A 22,213-nucleotide genomic window follows, 5' to 3' on the forward strand; every position below is an offset into this window, starting at 1 on the left:
AATCGAAGCCAAACTTGAATGACAACGTCGATTCAAACTCAAACTCATGGCTGCAAGTAGCATACGAACACATAATTCAAATGAATATAGCCACAAGTCAGGCTCCACATAATCGATCTATTCCTCCAATGAGAATATCGAGATTGTGTGTATTTTAAGTAACTGCCTAAAGCAAAAAGCCACCATCCCCATTGATATACTTGGCCGGTACGTCCTTGCAGTCATCAATGAACATCTTGAAACCCTGGACAATGTAGATGAATGCACCATGAGTGTATCCTTAGTCTGGGAGCAAAACAGGGTGTGCCTGGGCTGCGTATAAAATAATAGTTTTGCAACACCGGGTTTGCAAGAGGGTTCATGACTAGGCTAGCACTACGCAATCTGAAGTTGGCACGAATCCCTGAATCCCTATTAATTAACTCGAGGCTTGTGAGTCATTTCATGCGACTCGCAGTGCTCGTCCGACTCTGCTGGACACACTCGATAAAGCTGGTGTAAAAGCTGCAAATAATACCAGAATAAACGTGTATCGCGCAAAAAGGAAGGCCGGGGCCATGTCATGCACTTCGTGTGGATAACATCACGCTGGGAGTCTCTAAGTATGGTCATGCAGACCCCCCTCGCAAGGTCAGAATATAATAAATAAAGTGTGGATGTTGACCTTGGAATATCTCTCATTGTAAGACTCTCTTACAAGGAGGACTTGACTAAGCTGATAAGTTAAAGCACGATGACCGATTTTGACAAAGACAGAATCATCTATGACGTATGAAAGACAAATATATGATTGCATGAATTGGGCTCAAATGTATCCTGCACTAGAAGGTCGGTGAAACACACAATGTGGAAGAAAGAAATGTAAAGTTAGAGATGGAGAATATAAGCAAACGCATACACATATCCCAAAACTGTCATTTGTTATCTTAATAATGGCATCTGTCACTTACATGCTGGGGGTAAAAAAGACCTTTTGGGGGATAGGGGTCACTTGCAAATATTTTCTTGTTTTGTGAATTTATTTATCTTTGCTTAATATTTTCTTGTCAAAAAGTTCTTTATAGTTATTGACATAATGAAAGGTGTGGACGTTTGTTGAAAGTCATAAATCTCATTTTGATCCTTTGATTACACATTTGAGTTTAAATGATAATACAAGCTAATACACAATAGCACTAGTTGAGTTTTTAGGTTTGAAACTATGAGTTTTAATGTTTCATATTAAGCGTGTACTGTTTTTGTTTTTTTAGGAATCATCTTTATATTCTTAAGTCATACATCATCTGGAAAATGCTCAATAATTAAAGAGATATCTTTTTAAAACTTTTCTAGTCCTATTTGTCGTAATTTTACTATTATCCATTTTCTTCTTGCAAATCAAAAAATAAACTAAAACCATGGGGTAAAATGAAAGAATATGCATTTATAAATATATATTTCTCCTTATCCTGCATCACGGAGGAACATTTATATATAAAAAAAGTCTCAAAATACAATTGCTCTTGGTATTCTATCAGCATTCACTGGATATTCCAACTCCACTCTATGAAAATACACAGTGTTCAATAAAGGCATATCATAAATATCATGACTCTGATGAAGAATAGAATAAAGGAAGGATGAGAGAAGGAAGAATGATAATGGATCTCATAAAAAAAAAAAAAAATCATACACAAAACTCATGATGATGATTGAGATATATTGTACATGAATCACTGGTCCTTTGATTGGCTTCTAAAAACACCATTCTTGTATGCGAGTGAAATTATACTTTTCACTATAATTCGATGCATGAATTCAAGAAAGATTAGATCTCCCACTCTCTTACACGTCAGAGGAGAGGGAAGAGAAGAACAGAAAGCGACCCTCTCGCACACACCCGTAAGAAACGAACCACTTCTCCAGAAGAGGGGAACAGTTTCACTTGAGCTACGAGAGTTTTTACGACAGGTTTACAAGACGAGCGGTAAAGTCTGCGGCACCAGAGACCCTGTGACCTTAACCGAGGAGCCTTACCTAAAGCACCAAACCCCATTACCGTTTTCTTGTCCTTCTAATGAGACTCTGATCTGCTCTACTGAAATACAATTAAGAAAAATACATGTAAATTGTGTATCCAGAAGGGTCAGTTTTAGTGTCTCTCTTAAAGTTAGAAGTGATAGGAGTTAAAACTACAAATACCTTTGCAATATTACACACCAAAACAAACAATATGGTTAAAAGCCAAAACAATAAAACTGCTAAATTACTCTCCAAATGGGGATGAAATAAAAGAAGAAGAAGTAGAAGAGAAGGAAGAATGGTGGAAGTTAGAAGGCAAAGAGTAGAGAGTAGAAAGTACAAGTTAGAACAAATATTAAAGGGTGGTATAGTAACAGAAGAAAGGATAACATTAACTACAATAAAGCTAATAATCAAACCGTGGCCATAATAAAAAAGAACAAGATCACTGAAAATATCATAGAAAAGTATTGAAACTCAATTGGTGTGTGTGTGTAACTATAGACAAAGTAAATTAATAATAAAGACAGTTAGTAAATAATAAGATATTACCACTAAATTAACAGGGGCGCTTAATTTATCTCTTAATGTAATCATACCTAGAACAACAATCTGTGACTACTTATAAAGTATAAAAATAAAAAAAACTACAAACTAATACATACCACAGATCAGTATTGCATCACAGTCAAGCAATCCATCCTAAACAAAATTAATTTTCTTATCTCCAAGGACACTACAAACAACATCCAATGACAAGACAAGCCACACACTCTCGCCCTATGCACCTATCTCTCTCACTTATAGTCATTTTGTGTCTATATATGTATCTTCCTCTGTGCGTCTCTCTCTCTCTCACCTCATACTTGCCACAATCTCCTTGTATTCGGGAATGCAGTGCTCCATTTCTTCGGGAACCGGGTCCTTGACCAGATACTCGTTGAGGAAGACGGGGGCCAGGCAGGGCACCTGGTCAGCCGCGAACTTGGCAAGATCGTACTTGGCCGGGTTCTTGTTGGCTTCCACGAAGAAATGGGTGACATTGGCCACGTCTTTGTAAGGGGGCCTGGGGCAAAGGAGAGGATTATTTACTTTTTCATTGCTAAAGGGATCTTAAGAGGGTGGGGAATTACAAGGTGCTATAAGGGATTAACTGAGATTGCTGAAGTGGATTAACCGAGGTCTGCTGTAGCGGATCACATGAGGTTGACTATAGTGGGTCAACTGGGGCTTGCCAAAGGGAATCAACTGTGGTTTGCTATGGCAGATCAAATGAAGTTTGGTATATTGGATCAAATAAAGTTGGGTTAACTAAACCTAAACAACCAGACAATATAACATCTAACTTCACAACAGAAGAAAAAGAAGAAAAAAAAGCTCTTCAACCTACTTGGCAACAACGACCTCCCCTCCCCCCGCCTGGATGAGTCTGGTAAAAGCCGCCGTCCTCTCCTTGCTCGAGTGGATGAGGGCTCTCATCTGGCAAAAAGCCCCGGTACGGCCGCTCTCAGTTGACATGGCCTGGATCGCGAGACGCCATCTGTGGGCTGCGGTGGCCAGCTTAACCTCCAGGCTTCCAGGTTGGAGCTTGGGCAGGTAGGTGGCTTCTGGGTTTCCCCATTCATGCGGTTCCTCCTGTATGAGAATTGAGAAAAAGGGGTAAAAAAGAGGTGTGAACATTAAGAGAGAAAGACAAAAACAGAAATAGTGGATTAAGAGGTAAATCTGTTAAATATAATAATTCATCAGTTCTCAACTCATAGAAAAAAAATATGATGAAATAATAGAAGGAAACAAAAAATAATAAAAAAAATAAATAAATAATAAACAACCATTCCCTTTACTTATCATAAACCAATGAACACACTCACCTCGACAAAGTATCCTAGCTTGAGTGACTCCTCCAAGAATGAGACGAAGAGCATCCACTTCCCAGACGCGATTGCTGCCAGATGCTTCTCCGAGCGGGAGGGCTTGGCCGTGACCACGTGGGTGCCACTCGGGTCATGGTTCTGCTCCTGGCTCACCGAACCGCCTAGGCTCTCCACGATGTCAGAGTAGCGGTTCTTCTCGTCCTCCGGCATGCCCGAGAGGACAATGAGAAAAGTCCTCTTCTTGTTCTTGTGGATGGCGGTAGTGGATTCATCGGCCGACTCATCTTGGCTGGGCGTGTTCTCCTTGTCGTCCTCAAAGTAAACCGTTTCATCATGCTGGTGGAAGGACCAATGTGTTGATAAAGAGGGAAGGCTTAACAGGGAAAAAGGACAAGAGGTATAAGCAAAGGAAAAGTAAGGAGAGGAAGATGATGAATAGCAAAAGTAGAAGAGGGATAGGAGGGAAAGGAAGAGGATGGAAAAGAAGGAGACCAATAGGAAAGGAGAAGGGGAAAAGAGAAGGAGGGAGAGAGAGAGAGAAGGAGGGAGGGAGGGAGAGAGAGAGAAGGAGAGAGGGAGGGAGAGAGAGAGAAGGAGGGAGGGAGGGAGGGAGAGAGAAGGAGGGAAAGAGAAGGAGGGAAAGAGAGAGGGAGAGAGAAGGAGGGAAAGAGAGAAAGAAGGAGGGAGGGAGGGAGGGAGAGAGAGAGAGAGAGAGAGGGAGGGAGAGAGAGAGGAGGGAGGGAGGGAGGGAGGGAGGGAGAGAGAGGAGAGAGGGAGAGGAGGGGGAGGAGGGAGGAGAGGGGGGGGGGAGGGAGAGGTAGGGAGGAGGGAGAGGGAGGAGGGAGGGAGGAGAGAGGGAGAGGGAGGAGGGAGAGGAGAGAGGGAGAGAGAGAGAGAGAGGAGGAGAGAGGGAGGAGGAGAGAGAGAGAGGAGAGAGGAGAGAGAGGAGAGAGAGGAGAGGAGAGAGAGGAGAGAGAGAGGAGAGAGAGAGAGAGAGAGGAGAGAGAGGGAGAGAGAGAGAGAGGGGAGAGGGAGAGAGAGATATGAAGAGAAAGAAGAGAGAGGGAGAGAGAGAGATGAGGAGAGAGGAGAGTGAGGGGGGAGAGGGAGAGAGAGATATGAAGAGAGAGAGGAGAGGGGAGAGGGAGAGAGAGGAGAGGGAGAGAGAGAGAGGAGGAGGAGAGGAGAGGAGAGAGAGGGGAGAGGGGAGAGAGAGAGGAGAGAGAGAGAGAAAGAGAGCGGAGGAGAGGAGGAGGGAGAGAGAGGAGAGAGAGAGAGAAAGGGGAGAGAGAGAGAGAGAGGAGAGAGAGAGAGAGAGAGGAGAGAGAGAGGAGGGGGGGAGAGAAGAGAGAGGGAGAGAGAGAGAGAGGAAGGGGGGGGAGAGAGGGAGGGAGGAGAGGGAGAGGAGGAGAGAGAGAGAGAGAGAGAGGAGAGAGAGAGAGAGAGGAGAGAGAGAGGAGAGAGGGAGAGGGAGAGAGAGAGAGGGAGAGAGAGGGAGAGAGAGAAAGGGGGAAGGGAGGGAGGGAGAGAGAGGGAGAGAGAGAAAGGGAGGGAGGGAGAGAGAGGGAGAGAGAGAAAGGGAGGGAGGGAGGGAGGGAGAGAGAGGGAGAGAGAGAGGGAGAGAGAGAGAGAGAGAGAGAGAGGGGGAGAGAGAGAGAGAGAGAGAGAGAGAGAGAGAGAGAGAGAGAGAGAGAGAGAGGGAGGGGGAGAGAGAGAGAGAGAGAGAGAGAGGGAGGGGAGGAGAGAGAGAGAGAGAGAGAGGAGGAGGGGAGAGAGAGAGAGAGAGAGAGAGAGAGAGAGAGAGAGAGAGAGAGAGAGAGAGAGAGAGAGAGAGAGGAGAGAGAGAGAGGAGAGAGAGGAGGGAGGGGGGAGGGAGGGAGAAGGAGAAGAGGAGAGAGGAGAGAGGGAGGAGAGAGGAGAGAGGGAGGAGGGAGGAGAGAGGGAGGAGCGAGGGGAGAGGGAGGAGAGAGGGGAGAGGGAGAGGAGGAGAGGGAGAGAGGAGAGAGAGAGAGAGAGAGAGAGAGAGAGAGAGAGAGAGAGAGAGAGAGAGAGAGAGAGAGAGAGAGAGAGAGAGAGAGAGAGAGAGAGAGAGAGAGAGAGAGAGAGAGAGAGAGAGAGAGAGAGAGAAAGAAAGGGGGGAAGGGGATAATAATAATAATAATAAAAACCAAGAACAATTACAACAGACACTACCACCACCCTCACCAAAACCACTACCACCACCAAACAATAACAATAACTCACCTGTTCCCTCGCACTGATGATCTCTTGTGTGTCTTTGGTGAGCTGGTTCTGGAGGTGCAGTCTGGCTTCTCGTTCTTGCGGGTCATCCCATGTGATGGCTGTGTTCTGTGATTCAGCCACTTCCATGGTTGCTGGGTGTGGGAAAGATGGGGTAAAAGTAGTGGGGAGGGAAAAAAGAAAAGATGATAATAGTACTCATCATAAAAGTAATATATGAAGTAACAGAATATAGTAAAATACCTCCAGTTTGGATTGTAGGTCTGACCTGGGATGTCTGCCTAGATAAATAAGACAGATAGTAACAGAGCCTAGTGTGCTTGTCATAACATTAACTTTGTGGCTTTGCTGTAGAAAAAGAAGCTAAAACTAGGGAAGCCCTGTGTACCACAATTTGAAATCTGTATATACTAATATTTTCATATTTTTCAGTAATCGCAATCATTTTCCAACATTTGATTCCAATTCACCACTACCAAAATACATTGAAATTAACAAAAGGAACATCTATTTTGTTTTGTTTTATTAAATGTTAGATATGGTAATTTTCCTGTACATAAATATCACTGTAAATAAAAAAGTGTTATAGATAGGAGAGACATGCCCAATTATTTTAACTATGTTTATTTTCTGTCTTCTTCAGTCTGGTGTCAAGATGCTGTAGTGACTAAGCTGAATCTACTATCAGTATTCATCAAATGAGTCGAGTCATTTTTGTCTAAAGAAACAACGGCACACCAAACTCAAACAGGTTGAACAACCTCAAACCATCAACTACTCAGTAAGCTAAACCCCCAATACCCTTACATCCCTCGTACACAACGCACCAGTGAGTCGACTTCAGATCATTATAACTGATCAAATTATCTATACAAATGTGGGAAGTGAGGATAACCCTCGAGACAGAAAAAGAACATTTGCCATATGTCAAATGTTTTCTTTTGAACCTTGATAAGACCCTGAAATTCAGAATGTCTGAAAAAATGGGCTAAAACTAATCATTACAAAAAAAAAAAAAATCAGAATACAGCATCCAGCATGCAAAATCTGATATAAATTTGATATATAAGGTTTCACAATTGATGAGACAGAGTAATGTATCTCAACTTTCCTCAGTGCAGGGGTGAATTTATTTGCTAAAATAAGCACCATGAACTTATTAACATGAAAGACACTTTTTAGATATCAATCAAATCATAATTAAATTAAGCAAAAATGCCTATGCTCAATTTTGAGAAAAAATACACTGACTGTGAATGAAATCCCTTTGCACTTACCAGGCTGCGTCTCCACTTGGATGGGGCGTGTGGGTGTGTGCTTCATCTTCTCACCTAGGGACCTGTTCCTGGCACTACCCGCACTCCTTCTGCCAGTCGCTGTGGCCAGGGCCTCAATCTCCTCGAGTTGCTTGGAGATTGCTGCCTTCTTCTGCTCTTCATCATTGGTCGTATCGCCGCTCTCGTTTTCACTCTCGTTGCTGTGACTTGTTTCATGCTCCTCGTCCTCTTGTCTCTCCCTCAGGTCTGGCGATGTGTCATCTGTAGGTTTCTTCTTGGGCCTGCCTCGCTTGGACACTGGTGTGGTCTTGGCACTCAGGATGGACAGGGACATCTTGGGGTTGTGCGTATGTGGGAACAGGCTCTCGTCAATCTTGGCCTCCTCATCACGGCACATCTGGACCCACTCTGGTGCCACGATCAGCTTTCCCTGCTCACGTGCCAGTCGGAACTCTTTGTTTGTGTCATTATGGCGCCCTTGGTATATGAAATGCGTTACTGAGTGGTCATAGGCCCAGCGGTAGTCCCCGCCCAGCTCTGCTACAGTTCGGTACAGCTCGCGTTGCTGGTCCTGCAGCTTGCGAGCCGTGCACACCACCACCCCTGTCAGAGGGCCGTGGTTGTCAGCTGCCATGACCTCCTCTCCTTCTTCCTCATTGCTATCTTTCCTCTCTTTCTTGCCATTCTTATGTTCCTCCTTCCTTTGCTCATTAGCTGCTGCCCACTCAGGGACTTTTGCCTCGTGGCTATCTAAAGTCTCCTGAACATTGTCGAAGAACTTTTTGTAGAGAACGTTCATTGGGGTACCATTCTCTGTGGCGCGCTTCTTCACCACAGGCTTATCTGGGATGGAGTCCAGCAGCCTCTTGAAGCCTTTCCTCACACGGGACGAAGGGTTGGGGAACCACGTGCTTCCGTACGGCGTGTCAGGCGTTGGCATGTCATTCAGGGTCTCGTTGCCCTTCCCCACTCCCGGGGTTGGGTAAACTGAAAGAGGCAAGAGGCTTGAATACCTGCCATTTACAAATAAAAATAATAATCTACAATCTTTTAGAAAATAAAACAATTTATAAAAATTGAATACAAAGTCCCTTGTAAACAATAAATGTTTACAATATGTTTGGTAGAGCAAAATGGGGCATTTAACCCATTGGAGCCAGTTGACGTGATGACATGATGTGAGGGCAAGCCCAGGCTCCTAGCTTGTGTGTCCGAGAATCTCGAGGTGTTAGGCTTATGTGTTTGAAAACCCCAGTATTGCAACAGTGCAAAGCCGGAACGGCCCCAGCATTAATGGGTTAAAAACCCTAGTCAACCGTAAAATTTTTACTGATAAGAGAAAGTGGAAGCAGACTGAGAGAGTTAGCACCAAAGTCCCTACCTTATATGTGGGCTGGTGATAGGCAGGGCAGGGGGTGTAACATGGGGTCATAAGTGGTATGGATGCCCAACATAACAACATAATCAAGCATATTCTCCATTCAAAAATCATGCTGGCACTATGCTAACAAACAAGTAAGTCACAACCACTCATGGGTAAAAGTTTTGATTAGCTGTTTTTAACATAGCACCTGCATACTTCAGTCCACATGCACAATATGCCTGATCATGCTGTGACCTGAATCTAAACCCTAGACCCCACTTGTGCCAAAGTGAATATGAGGCAGTGATTAATGCTATTTACCCTGGCAGTCCACTCTTATTCCCTTCAACCAGTACTTGGCAAGATGGCAAAATGAGAAAACCTTTATAACTTTTGATGGCCATGTCATGACTTAACCAAGACTTCCACAGAAGCCATCTTATTCCCTGCATCATCTTGCTTTACTATCCCATCATGCCTTAACAATTTAATGGAAACATCTGCTGTTTACATGCATGCCTGATAAGCCCCTTCACAAAACAGCAACTAAAACAAGACCTAACTTACGCCTCCTCATAGTCTCAAGATCTGGCGTCTTGATGTCCGAGGGCGTTGTGACATTGCCCTGTTCCCTCAACGCCCGAACCTTGTTGTTCATGGGTGTCGCTCCCACCTCAGTGATGTCCCCAGCAACAGTGTCTTCCACTCGGTACACTGTGCTACTGTGGTCATCTGACTGACCTGAAAGAGAAGAAGGTTTAGGGACTGGCTGGTTTATCTGTCTGCAAGGATGTCATAATAATAATAGCCTAATGTTGGTGTCATTGTGATTGTCATTGCAATTCCCTACTTATTAGATAGACAAAATATAATGACAACTTGAAACTCTTTTCCTATTCCAGTTTCTTTGGACATACTGTGAGATAATCCTCCATATTGAAAATATTCATACTCAACAGAACACAAAAAGTAACTTGACAAAGCCTAGTGCCAACAACCCATCAACACAGAATACACTAAAAGCAACCCATCTCCACAGATTCACACCTTTTGAAAGCAAATCCCTCCAGACTTCTTTATAGTTAACCAGGTAACTTTACAAACACTAAACCCTCACTTTTACAGAGCACCTCCCTAATGACTTCCTTATGTCTGCCTTAAACCCCACAACCGTACAAACCCCAAATACCCCACCCTTCTAGAGCAACTCCCTAATTACAACTTAGTACCTTACCATCAGCCCTCCGCTCCTGTCCAACTTCAACCCCACACAACCTCCACACCCAAAAAAGTAAAAAAATAAAACCCCCATCTTTCAAGACAACTAAATACACCTGATGATCTCCTCGTAGCTGACCTCCCATTGGTTCTTGTTGTCCACCACATATGCAACAACCCAATGCACACTAAAAATAAACAATAAGGAAAATAAACCACTCCCACTGCACCTTTCAAGATCAAATCCCGGATAACCTCCTTGTAGTTGACTTCCCGTCGGTTCTTGTTGTCCACCTTGAACCAGTCCTCGGGCTCCCTCTCCCCTGTCCGGATGCACTCGATCAGCCAGTCCCGCGTGATGGCTGGGACACCCCACTTGACGGCTGCTCGGTACTTGTCCCCCTCGGCACTTGGGCAGATGAGGTGTGTTGAGGTCCTGATGTCTTTGGCACGGTTGTCCTTCTTGGCAAACACTTCTTGGAATCTGGATGAAGGTTTTACTTTGCTTTCATGTATGATACACAAACATACAATACACATACACTAAAAATTTTACCTTCAGTCTTGCACTATATCAATATACAGTACATTCTTATAACAGTCCTATCAACATAAAAATACTGTGAAAATAAGTGGTCTCTCACCTTGCCCCAAGAGCATTAGCAACAGTGACCAGGAAAAGGCGTTCTTTGCCTTTGTATGTTGATATTGCAACAGTGCAGTCTTCCAGGCAGCTCATCTGTTTACTGACTAGGAGAGGCATGTGGTAGTATTCCACATCAATAAGACCCTGAAAGTGGATGACATTATTTCATACAGTATCACTCTCACATGGAGCATAATAAATGGAAAACAAAGAGAAGTAGAGCAGGAGAAAATAGGAAAGGGGATGGAAGAAACAAAGATAAAGAGAGACAGGAAGAAAATATGACAAAAATATGCCATCTGATCCTCCACCCATCCCCTTCCCTTCCTACCTCACACAAACACATCACACATACACCCTAACTTCAATCTCTGAGCTTTCCTTAATGAAGCATTGCAACATGGTCTTTCATGCTCACAAATTATCCTTCTCTCTCCTTCCTCCTCTCAGCTATTCTCTTCTTTTACCAACAAGTTCTCTTTCACCCAACCTCATTCTCTAGACACTCCTCAATGAAGAAGTGCGAGATGATCTCATTGGCGTTTTGGTGTATTTCCCCCGTTCCATCAAGGTTGGTGAGGGTGTAGTGGACACGGCCCTTGTAGTCGTGGGAGACGACCTCCCCGCCGTGGTCCTGGATGGTGGTGATCAGGTCCTCCAGAGTTTCCTCGTTGTAGCCTGACACGGTGAAGATCTTGCCTGTGGAAGAGAAAGAGGGATAGATGGGTTGCTATTGCATGGGAAATAGTGGAAGTGGGAATTGGTTGGGAAATAGTGGAAGTGGGAGGAGGCAGAGGAGGAGGGAATATGGAGAGGAAAATAAGGAAGAGGGGGGACTATGGGTGAAGGGAGAAAGGGGAAGAGGAGTAGAACTGGGGGAGGAAAAGTTGGAGTGGGAGTGGTAGAGAGAGGGAGAGAGAGAAGAGATGAAGGAGGAGGAAAATGAAAGGGTGGATATAGAAGATGAAAAAGAAAAAGGCAAAGGATAAGAAATTAAAAAAAAAAAGTAGATACTTTGGGAAAAGTTCTAAGAAAAATAGAAAGAGAGAGAAAAAAAAAATTCTTAAATCACAATCACTTCACAATAAACTTGAGTCTTACCACTGAAAATCCCCTGCACAAATGTCGTCTGCGAGTCCGGGAGTGCAGACATGTTAGCCGTCTCATTCAAGCTAACATTCCTTGTGTCGTCTAATTTGGCCCCCGGCTTCAGGTATTGATTGATGATTGCCTCGTCCACATACGTCTCGTTGTTCTCCTGCTGCTGGGAAGGCACGGGGACCCTGGGAGGTCTTCGTGGCGGTTTGGGGGAGGTGCTGCTGTGGTCACTGCCGTCGGGGAGGTGGGCAAACTGTGTCTCATCTGCTGGCCGTTTCTGCTTGATGCTCTCTGTGATCCAATCGGCGTATACTATGTGGGGCTTTGCAGGCCAGGACTGGATGGTTGAGAGGTGCTCATCTACGATCTTTCCTGAGGGTGGATAGTATTGGGCTTGATCATTCTTTTGATTTAATTCTCATCCTTTCTATTACACATTAAATATTTTCAGGTTGTTCACTTATTCCATATGAAAAAACATGGTTTACAATAAAGAAATCATCCATCACAAAATAAAAGGTACTAAAAAAAAGTAATCATAATACACTTCTAACAAAACCACAATGCCCCACACAGTAACACATCACCCCTTAAAACACACACACACAAATAAACACACAAACACACATACACACACACACACACACACACACACACACACACACACACACACACACACACACACCTCTACAACCATACCTATGACCACGTGTGACACCGAGTCTGTCAGCTGATTGAAGCGTGTTGCCCCGCCAGCATTGAGGATCCGTCTCAGCTTCTCGATGTGCGTCCCACTGAAACCAGAGAGGAAGATCTTGCAGCCGTCCAGGAAGAGGCCTGCCTTCATGGCCTGCTGCAGGTCCAGGTTTTCTACAGCTTCTATGCCACGGTTCACTGAAAAAAAATGGATGAGAAGATTGATAAATGACAAGAGTATAACAATGATGAAATAAATTTTGAAGTCTTATATCACAGAGACAAAATAAAGGTAAAAAGGCTATGAAGTATTCCTTTCAGGTAAAATTCTCATCATACCATAAATGGTCAAGTATTTCCATTATATATGAGAGACAAGGAAAGGAGAGGAGAGGAGAGGAGAGGACAGGAGAGGAGGAGAGAGGAGAGGTGAAGAGAGGATGGGAGAGAAGAGAGAGGAGAGGAGAGGAGAGGAGAGGAGAGGAAGATGAGGGGAGGGGGGAGGAGGAAAGAGGAGGGGAGGGGAGTGGAGAGGAGAGAGAACATGAAGAGAAAAGAAGAGAATAAGTAAGAGAGAAAGAAAGAAAAAGATAGAATTGAAGAAATGAAGAAAGACAGATAAACAGACACACTGGCAGACAGAAAGACTAACTATAATCACCTTTCTCATCAAAGGCACTGGTCTTCTTGACTGCCATAGAGGTGTCCATCTGTAAGGTCTCGTTTATATGCGTAACTTTCATGGCATCTGTTTCATTCATGATTGTGCTGCACATGGACACATCTGGAGGAACTGCAAGGAAAGAGAAGGTATTGTTTGAAGGTCTTTCTTTGTCTGTCTGGCCAAAGGAGTAATTGTATTTGTATTGTGCTTTTGGTATCCAGTATCCCCTATTAGTATATTTCTTGTCATTAGTGGCATGCATGGTTGACCCCCACCCAAAAGAAAAGAAAAGAAGAAGAAGAAGAAGAAGAAGAAGAGGTATCAAAGGTTGGAGATATAAAAAAAAGTCTTTGTTAAGGCATACGATCTTACCTCAGTGAGACAAAGAGAAACTGAAAAAGCAGATATGACAAAGTTTGACCAATAAAAAAAATAAATAATAAAATGAATTACTACTTCCCAAAGATGCTGCAACTGGGGTCATTGTTGCAGAACAGATGGGCAGTTGTTACCTGCCTGCTAATCTCTATGGCAAAAAACTACTGTACTACTGTAACAAGTAATACTCACAACTATTTCCTTTCCACAAACCTTACAAAGAAAGAGGCACTGTATCTAAGACCTAGCTCTTATTCTTACGGAAATCCCATGCCTCTCAGGAAATGGAAAAGCACACCCATGAGTAAGACAAGGATTCATAATGGACCTAGTATGAATTAATGTTATAGTCACCATCATCAAAGAGACAAATAGACACCACAAAAAGGAGATAGTTTAACAAGACATTTATTCTTTGTTCTGTTATTTATACATGAGTGTGGTGTGACTGTATGAGAAAATTGTTCTATTCTTGTACACTCAGAGAAAATCTGTTTGATATTTGTAAATCTGGAGTAAGAGAAGGTGCATGGTTCTAGTTTCTTTCTTGTACATACAAGCTGTTAAGTGCAATAGGTTGAGTTTACGCAATTAGTTATCTTTTATTTTCTAGAGATTGTTTTTTCCCTTTCTCTTTTATTGTAGTTTTTAAATTGAAATGAGAAAGAATGGAAGGCAGGCAGTGGCACCATTTGCTTAAAAAATATATGGGAAAATTCATTATGATATGACCAAAGTCTATCTTTAAATACAACAATGGTTTAATTTTACAGTATCATGCACTATTTATTAAATAATTCTAATTAATTCTGATTGTATATATATAAATATGTATATAAACACAAATACACACACACACATATATATATATATATATATATATTCCCATACACATTTCTATTCCTATTCAAATCTGTATTTATATTCATATTCATATTCATAAACATATTTCTAATCATATTTACACTTATATTGATGCCTATAAAAACCTACATTTATATGTTAGAGCATAAACCTGCAAGCAAACACACAGCCCTATAAGTATACCAAAATTATAAAATTTATGACATTAGCACCATGACATTGCAGACAAGTATGAAATTTAGTATGGTTAAAATGTCTTGAGAGTGAAAGAGGTCATAGTGATTGAGAGCAATGGGAAGAAAGAAAGACAAAATGAAAGAAAGAAGGAAAGAAAGAAAGAAAGACAAAATGATAGAGAGAAAGATAGAGAGAGTGAGAGATGGAGGGAGGAGAGGGAGGAGAGGGAGGGAGGAGAAAAAGGAGGTACGAATAGGGAGGGGGAAGGGGAGAAGGATGAGAAGGGATATGAGAGAGAGAGAGAGAGAGAGAGAGAGAGAGAGAGAGAGAGAGAGAGAGAGAGAGAGAGAGAGAGAGAGAGAGAGAGAGAGAGAGAGAGAGAGAGAGAGAGAGAGAGACAAAGAAAGACAAAGAGAAAGAGGGTGGGGTGGGGTGGGGGGGAGATAGCAGAAAATTAGGACCAGATAGATGGAGATCAAACAAATTTTGAGCAGACAGTGAAATTTAGGGAAGAGGTCCTGCTTTCAGACCAGGAACAGCTGATGTTCTCGTTCCTTACAACAATAGCACTGTATTATTACCCGACATGAAAGGAGCTCTCCTTGAAGAGTTTTTGCCGTCTGAAACAAAAAGGCTAATCAGGTCCTATTGGCAACTCATATTGATTACCATTCCTTTCAACAATTTTCTTCTCCTATCAAAGATTTATCTCTTAATACAGTATTATCAATTTATTTGGGCTGATTAAACAGCAACCCATAATTTGTAATCAATAAAAGCAATTTCTGTATTCTTTTCCAACACTGCCTTGAATGTCCAAATGCCGGGGCGTTCGAATTATTAGGCCTAAATCAATTGAATGGCTGGCACAATACTGTGCCGCCCGGCCACTGGGCTTTTGAATGCGTGGTACACATGCTGTACCACCCGTCCAGAGAGGGTTAACACAGTAGAGTGTTTTATGATTCTCCAAAAAAATCTAGCACTAATTTAGGGCTTTCAATATTTTTGACATTCAGAATCCAAAGTTGTACATTATCACATGTCTTTTTTGCAATAATTGCTGTTCATTATGTACATTTTGAGGGAATAAATATTGTTACTGTTATCTCTTCTTTTCTTAAAACTTAACTTTCTTCTCCTTTATACTTGTGGGTATGTCTATTACATCATTAAACAAATACAATATTTACATTGACTGCCTTTTTTTCTCAAATCTTTCCTCATACAAGGAAGGAAAATCTGAACCAAAACTTCTCTCCAAGATCAAAGGTCCCATTCTATAGCACACTTCCATAAAATACAGTCCTACTTCTACCATGCTTCTTTATAAATCATGCTTTTTACAATTATAAACTAAAGGAAAATAATTTTTAAAAATTAATATAGTAAACCAATCTTCACCATAATAATAATAAAATTACTACTACTACTACTAGTGATAATAATATTAACAATAATAATAAGAGCAATGATAGTGATAAAACCAAATATGATAAATAAAAATCAGAGTACTGAATAAACAAACAAGTTTTTGAAAATATACAAACCAAAATGAAGAACTGCAAGGAAAACTTACCGTTCACCGACATGTCATTGGTGGGTGTGGAGGCTCCGCGAGTCTTCTTCACCTTATAGCCCTCCATGTCAAGAGCGTGTCCCTGCTCCACAGAGTCATAGATCCAGTCTGGGGTAAGGCACTGGATGCGCCAGTTGCATGCGTGGGTGTATTTCTCACCCTCGGGGGTAGGGATGATCAGGACGGATGTTACGGCCATCTCAAGGCTGCCAGAGTAGGTCCCACCTGCAAGTATAATGGGCATGTAATAGGTTCAAGTTGAGGGCTTTATTGGTAGCTGCAAAGTGATTGTGACAAAGTGAATTTGTGATGGTTGATTTATGACTTTGGTGGAAGAGGAGGAAGATGATGAGGTAGGAGTGAGAAGCAGGCAGAATTTAAGGTAGAGTGAAAAGATGGTGGAAGTTAGGAGAATTTATGTAATTTCAGAGATTTGTTCTTGAATGTTCCTTGAATTCTGAGAAAAAATGAAGTAAGGGATGAAGGCGATGGAAGATATCAGAACCTTATGAAGTGGAAGAGATCAGAATATCACAAAAATCCTCAATACAAATAAACCTCAACAATCACCAATCACATTGTATTATCCAAACAACTCTTCCTTTATATCAATTCCTTCCTCACCATTGTCTTGAATCATTTTCATAAGAGCATCCTTCTCCTTGCGGTGCATTTGGGACACGCAGATGACAAGGCCTTTGAAGACGGGGCAAGTATATGACAAAAATTGCTGGTCTGTGGCAAGGATGTCTTCTCGAAAATCACGGTTGACAGCCTTCCACACTGCCTGCACCCACTCGCCTGTCATCACTGGGATCTCCTTCTCTACGGCCACCTACAATTTTAGGAGTGATCTTGAGTGACCATTGAGTGACATGTTGAAGGTTTTAGCAAATGATGCAAAGTGCACAATAACCCATAAAGACTGAAATCCCACTCAACCCAAACCTCCCCAACACTCACAATGTACTTCTTGCTCCCCACCGCATTCGCCACCAGGTGCGTCACCCCCTCGTGGAAGTTGTTGGAGTAAATCCCCGCCATTCTCTCAACCAGCGTCTGGAGCTCGGCCTTGACTTCCTTCTCGAATCCTGTGGTGGTGACGACCATTCCCTTCATGGCCGTGTTGTGGATTGGGGACGGCAGCTCGGGGATGGGCTCCTTGCGGTGGAGGCAGGTCAGGAGGCACCGTGGGCCGAGAACTCTGCTGGTTGACGGAGGATTAATGGAGGTTAGATTCGTGCTTGCCTTAAGACTAGGGGTGGAGGTGTGTTCCTTCTTGCAGGGGGATATATTATTTGCTCATGAAATGAAATCATGACTGATTTTCCCATATTATTTAAATCTAGAGTATCATCTCCTTAGGTGGGTTCTTCCTCTGAACACTATTTGCAATAATAATTGGTGATTGGTTCCTTTACAACTTTACATAACACTTGAATGCTACAAACCCTTGATCCTCTGTGTCCCTGAAAGTACTTTATGATACCTTGGTTACAAGATCTGAATTACTGTAACAGTTTAGAAGTCCTTGTAAACATAAGTTTGGTGAAAATGAGAGAGAATACTTTTAACCACTTTCACTTAACAAGATGCTGCTTCTTAACCAGGACATAACAAAACTAACTCAATATTGCGTTGTTCCACCAGGAAAGTGATTTATAGTGGTGACTTACTTACAATAACAGGAACCGAAGTTTAATATTTAAGGGATACCCCCCCCCCCCACACACACAAACAAATCCCAGCATATAAGCATAATAGCCTCGTACACTTAACCAAGCTACTTACACGCACTTAAAACCACTCTCTGTTAAGTGCTTAAAAGCCTCTCCTTCAAAGGGATCACAGACAAAAACATCTTGCTTGGTGGGGGACAGTTTGATGCACTCGGCCGATGGAAGCCACACTGGGTTTAGTCCGTTCTCTTGGCAAGCCTGGAATTCACAAATGCAATATTAGTTTGTTGCAATTATGGAGGGAAAGGCAATGAAATAATCAAGAAGAAATAGTGAAGTAGATTTTGGAAAGAGATGAGAAAAAAAGGGGAGAGAGAGTCAGAAAGGGGAATGGGAAAAGAAAATAGGAAGGGAAGAGGAAAAGGATGGGGAAGGGAGGAAGGAAGATGGGAAAAGAGTAAAGGAAAAGAGGAAGGGAAGGAGGATGGGAAAAGGATAAGGGAAAAGAGTAAGAGGAAGTGGATGGGGATGGAGATGGGGATGTGGAAGGGGAAGGATGGGAAAATGATAAAGGTCGCTTAGTGGCTGGCTGCCGCCTCAGAGGATGAATAGCCTGCATATTTTGAAATAACCCCAGGCAAAATATCCAGGCGGAGCCAAAACTGCCCAATTGTTAAGGGATTAAGAAAGTGAATAAGCTATGTCAAATCAAAGGCTGAAAATCATAAGGAAAATAGAAAAGGAGACCTGGGACCCACACAAAATCCAAAACATCTAAAAATACAATTAAAGTTCCCATCATCCTCCCAGTCCTCACCAGACATAACACAAATCCTATTCCTTCTACAAGAAAAGTATTCTTCTATATATATATTTTCTATATCTTATGGTTCCCTTTTTATTGAATTTTATATATGGCTACACATGATTTTTAGCAAGCCTAAGCAAAGGATAAGAGTTGGAGAGGTCACAATATATTTTTTTCTTTTTCTTTTGTAGGAATTATTTTTTTTTACAGTATTATACATTACAAAATACAGTAAACTGGGGAAGATCTGAATGGGAATTAACTTTTCTCTTTCTTTCTTTTTTTTTCTCCAAATGGGTTGTCTATGCCTAAACCTTTCTCTCATGCACACAGCCCTGCATGTTAATCTTTGTACTATAACATATGCCTCAATACTATAATGGAATTCAGCTCATGATTTTTTCATCTTAACCTAGATTTGTATAATCTAATTCTTTATATATTGCATGCATCATGGTCAACATAGATAATGAAATGAATAAGTATTAGATCAATACTGATTGTTTGTTGTTGGCTAGGAAACATCACACCTCTCTTATCATAAAAATAACCAGTTTGTGCTAACCCGAAGTTGACAACAAACTGATTTCTAAGTAATCCATAAAGTATATCATATTTCCAGGATATAACCACAAAAGTCTATTATGTTGAAAATGCAATCTTTAACATAATGAACATTCCCTTTACTGACACCTTTAAACATAATATCTATTTCCGTACATACAAAGCTGCTTCTATATCTTACCTGGTAGGCACATAAAAGGCTAGTCGAACATGTTTCTTCTGTCAGTCCCTCTGGAAGGACGAAGTTGAGACTCACTTCTCCATCCTGTGAGCAAACGGTGACTTCCATTGTCGATATTAAGCCATTCTGTAAGTATGAGAATGCGTCAAAATGAAGGAAAGAAGTATGTATGCTGTGTTTTGTTCAGATAAAAATGTCCAGGATAAGGGATTCTGTTCCATCTCTCTGGGTTCTGAGATTAGGGAGCACAGATATCGGAGAAAAGCATGACCCGAGTGTCCATTGTCCAATACTGAGAACTTTAAATTCTCTCTGAGAGGCTCTCACACTCCCAATCCCAATTAGTGTAATTAAGCTAATGACATAATGATAGAAAGGTAAAGAAGTAATTACAAAAGAGAAAAGTAGATCATAGAGAAGGATATACACCTGATATTTGGAAACATTACAATCATTTTCTGGCTTCCTGTGAAATGCTGATACACAATAGGCATATATTCACCTGAGCACAATTTTATTCAATATGTACGTCTTTTAGAGGTTAAGGGTAGCATATAGATGTGATTTATGACAAACACATTTAATAAATGACAAAAATGATTTCTTTACTATCACATAAAAAATACTGTAAGCTATCATATAGAGAAACTTTTTTCAGTGAAATTTAAATGTCCGTCTGATTTAAAGACATATGAGAGAGATGTCTATGATTTTTTTTTTTTCAAAGCAATTGATTGGAAATTATAAATTCAATTTTTTTTTTAACATTTTAAAAATAAATCACACATAAAAAAAAGTTATGAACCACACTTCACAAAATTCAAGTGATCTCATAAGTAAACACATACAAATAACATATCAAAATTTAAAGGCTATAGTTCTTCAGAAAAAAACAACAACACTAATATGCTCCCCTTAACCCTTTCCCGACGGGGCACGCACTACGTGAAAACCCCTATGCCAGGCCATTGCAATATTGCATTGGAAACATCACACTGGCGTGACGCCCTGGCATCGGGAATTTAGCTGTGTCACACGAGTGTGACGCACTGTCGCCATAGGGTTAAGCACTCAGTAATTCTAGTGTCAAAATCCTATAATCAAATCTTATGGTTATCAGATGTAAAATTTATATAATGTAAGTGGTTAACATAATTATATTCCTGTATTCAAGCTACTTTCCATATTCAAAAAATCATCACAGGAATTACTTATATCTATTGCACCAGCCATATAGCTCTGGTTGCAAATGAAAATGCTGTACTTTTGAAAAAAAAAAAAAAAAAAAAAAAAAAAGTTTTGAAAATAAATTAAACCAGTTTATGTAAGCATTACAGAGTTAAAATATTTTTTTCAATATTAGTCCAAATCAAGAGTGGGTCAGTTGTGTTTGGGTCGATCATTCACTTTTGAAGTCTGACTTATTCTTATAACTTATCACTTGTCTTTGTGTAAATGTATGGAAAGCTTACAGTTATAAGCCTGAGCTGCAGGATTTATAAATTTCATTCTATAAGCATCTAATTCCAGGGAAAACTTGATTTTCTGACAGAATCCTTTGTAGAAACAGGTATAAAAAATCCACCTAAAGACAAATGACAATGGAATGAGAACCAAAAACCTGACTCTTTCTGTACATAGTTCTTGTGACCTTTGTTTTTTTTTTTTGTATATAAAAGGGTTAAGCAAGTTAGTGGCGCAGTGTCATGGGAGTGCCTTCAATGCCCCAGTAAATAGCCAACTAAACTTCTGTCATGCATATTCTGGCCGGATTGTGCATGAACTGGCTCATTATGTGGTGATACATCGCCAGGAAGGTCAAGAAGTCATATCTTGCCAGAATATACACTGGAAAGATTTGTTGGCCTTTGCTAGAGTGCTGACATTTTGAAGGCACGACTATGGATGTTTTCTAAATGTTGAATCTTATGCAAACATAATATCAATCCAAATGGAACTGCCCTTCTGTTGATCGTGAAGTTCTGACATTATTCATCAATAAATATCATGATAAATACATGAATATCCCTATATCTCTTTCAAGTACATCTAGAAGATACAATATACAAAAAAAAGTTTAATAATAGCATGGCTTCTAATGAAACTAAAAATATTTTTTTGTTAAAAACATTGAACGATTTCGTAAATTATTGACAAGATTGTATTAGTGAAGAATTGAAGAGATAGTCCTATCTTTTTCTCAATAATTCCACCCTCATGATCACTGGTAATGTCTTAATTATCTAAACTATTGACCAAATCAAATAAATTTTAGCCTTACCGAATGTTTATAACTATTACATAGACCTTTAACAGGAATTAAAAACCCTATAAAAATAATCCTGTTTGAGAACACGAACAAAAATCTCATAAAACCTCAATAAATAAAAAGAAATAAAGGATAAAATCCCTCTATCACACGACACACTACACCCAAGAATCAAAATCATGAGCTGAAATGAGTCAAAACCCTCCAAAAATACGAAGAAATGAGCTTTATTCACCAAAAGGAGGAGTTTGTGAATGTTGTTGTGACCAGCTGATCGTAACCGTCGTCCTGGCGGGAAGGTTCTGCTAGATTTGTAGATTTCTTTTAGGGATTAATATGCCTCTTCTCTCTCTAAATTTGTCTTTTCTTTTGTTAGAAGGAAGTTTTTATAAGAATCAGCGTTGCTTATTTGTTGCGTAAGTATTTTTAGGGTCTGTTCATAGGTTGATATTCAGGATCTACCGCCTATTTAAGAGTTCTATTTATCGAGGAGTTGGATTTGACAACATTCAAAATTGATGATATTTCTTTTTAATATCAATAATGGATGTTATGGTATAATTATCATATTTGGTATTACTTGATATCCATATTGATGCTTTTGGTGGTGTTTTATAATCATTTTAGCTTTATGAT

General features: G+C 41.0%; 1 protein-coding gene across 6 annotated transcripts; it reads right to left on the reverse strand.

The window, feature by feature from the left end:
- Window positions 1-1,420: 1,420 nt before the first annotated feature.
- Window positions 1,421-21,875, reverse strand: mus101 (mutagen-sensitive 101). Of its 6 annotated transcripts, none has more exons than XM_043000833.2 (20): window positions 21,813-21,875; window positions 19,309-19,434; window positions 17,868-18,013; window positions 17,040-17,280; window positions 16,701-16,911; window positions 16,077-16,301; window positions 15,079-15,117; window positions 13,076-13,207; window positions 12,418-12,612; window positions 11,722-12,090; window positions 11,111-11,319; window positions 10,619-10,764; window positions 10,205-10,458; window positions 9,324-9,497; window positions 7,394-8,380; window positions 6,120-6,250; window positions 3,873-4,211; window positions 3,392-3,636; window positions 2,861-3,067; window positions 1,421-2,077 (listed from the first exon to the last, which is right to left on the reverse strand). In XM_043000833.2, exons 2-20 carry the CDS (start codon window positions 19,414-19,416, stop codon window positions 2,035-2,037), a joined length of 4,401 nt encoding a protein of 1,466 aa, XP_042856767.2. In that variant the 5' UTR covers window positions 19,417-19,434; window positions 21,813-21,875; the 3' UTR covers window positions 1,421-2,034. The 6 variants fall into 6 exon arrangements, with proteins under 6 accessions (XP_042856767.2, XP_042856769.2, XP_042856766.2 ...); XM_043000835.2 differs by having other exon boundaries at window positions 1,421-2,074; window positions 17,040-17,283; XM_043000832.2 differs by having other exon boundaries at window positions 17,040-17,283.
- Window positions 21,876-22,213: the final 338 nt, after the last annotated feature.

This window comes from Penaeus japonicus, unplaced genomic scaffold (assembly GCF_977035675.1).
Source record: "Penaeus japonicus unplaced genomic scaffold, GWHDUDI00000001_assembly GWHDUDI00000036, whole genome shotgun sequence".
Classification (NCBI taxonomy): Eukaryota; Metazoa; Arthropoda; class Malacostraca; order Decapoda; family Penaeidae; genus Penaeus; species Penaeus japonicus.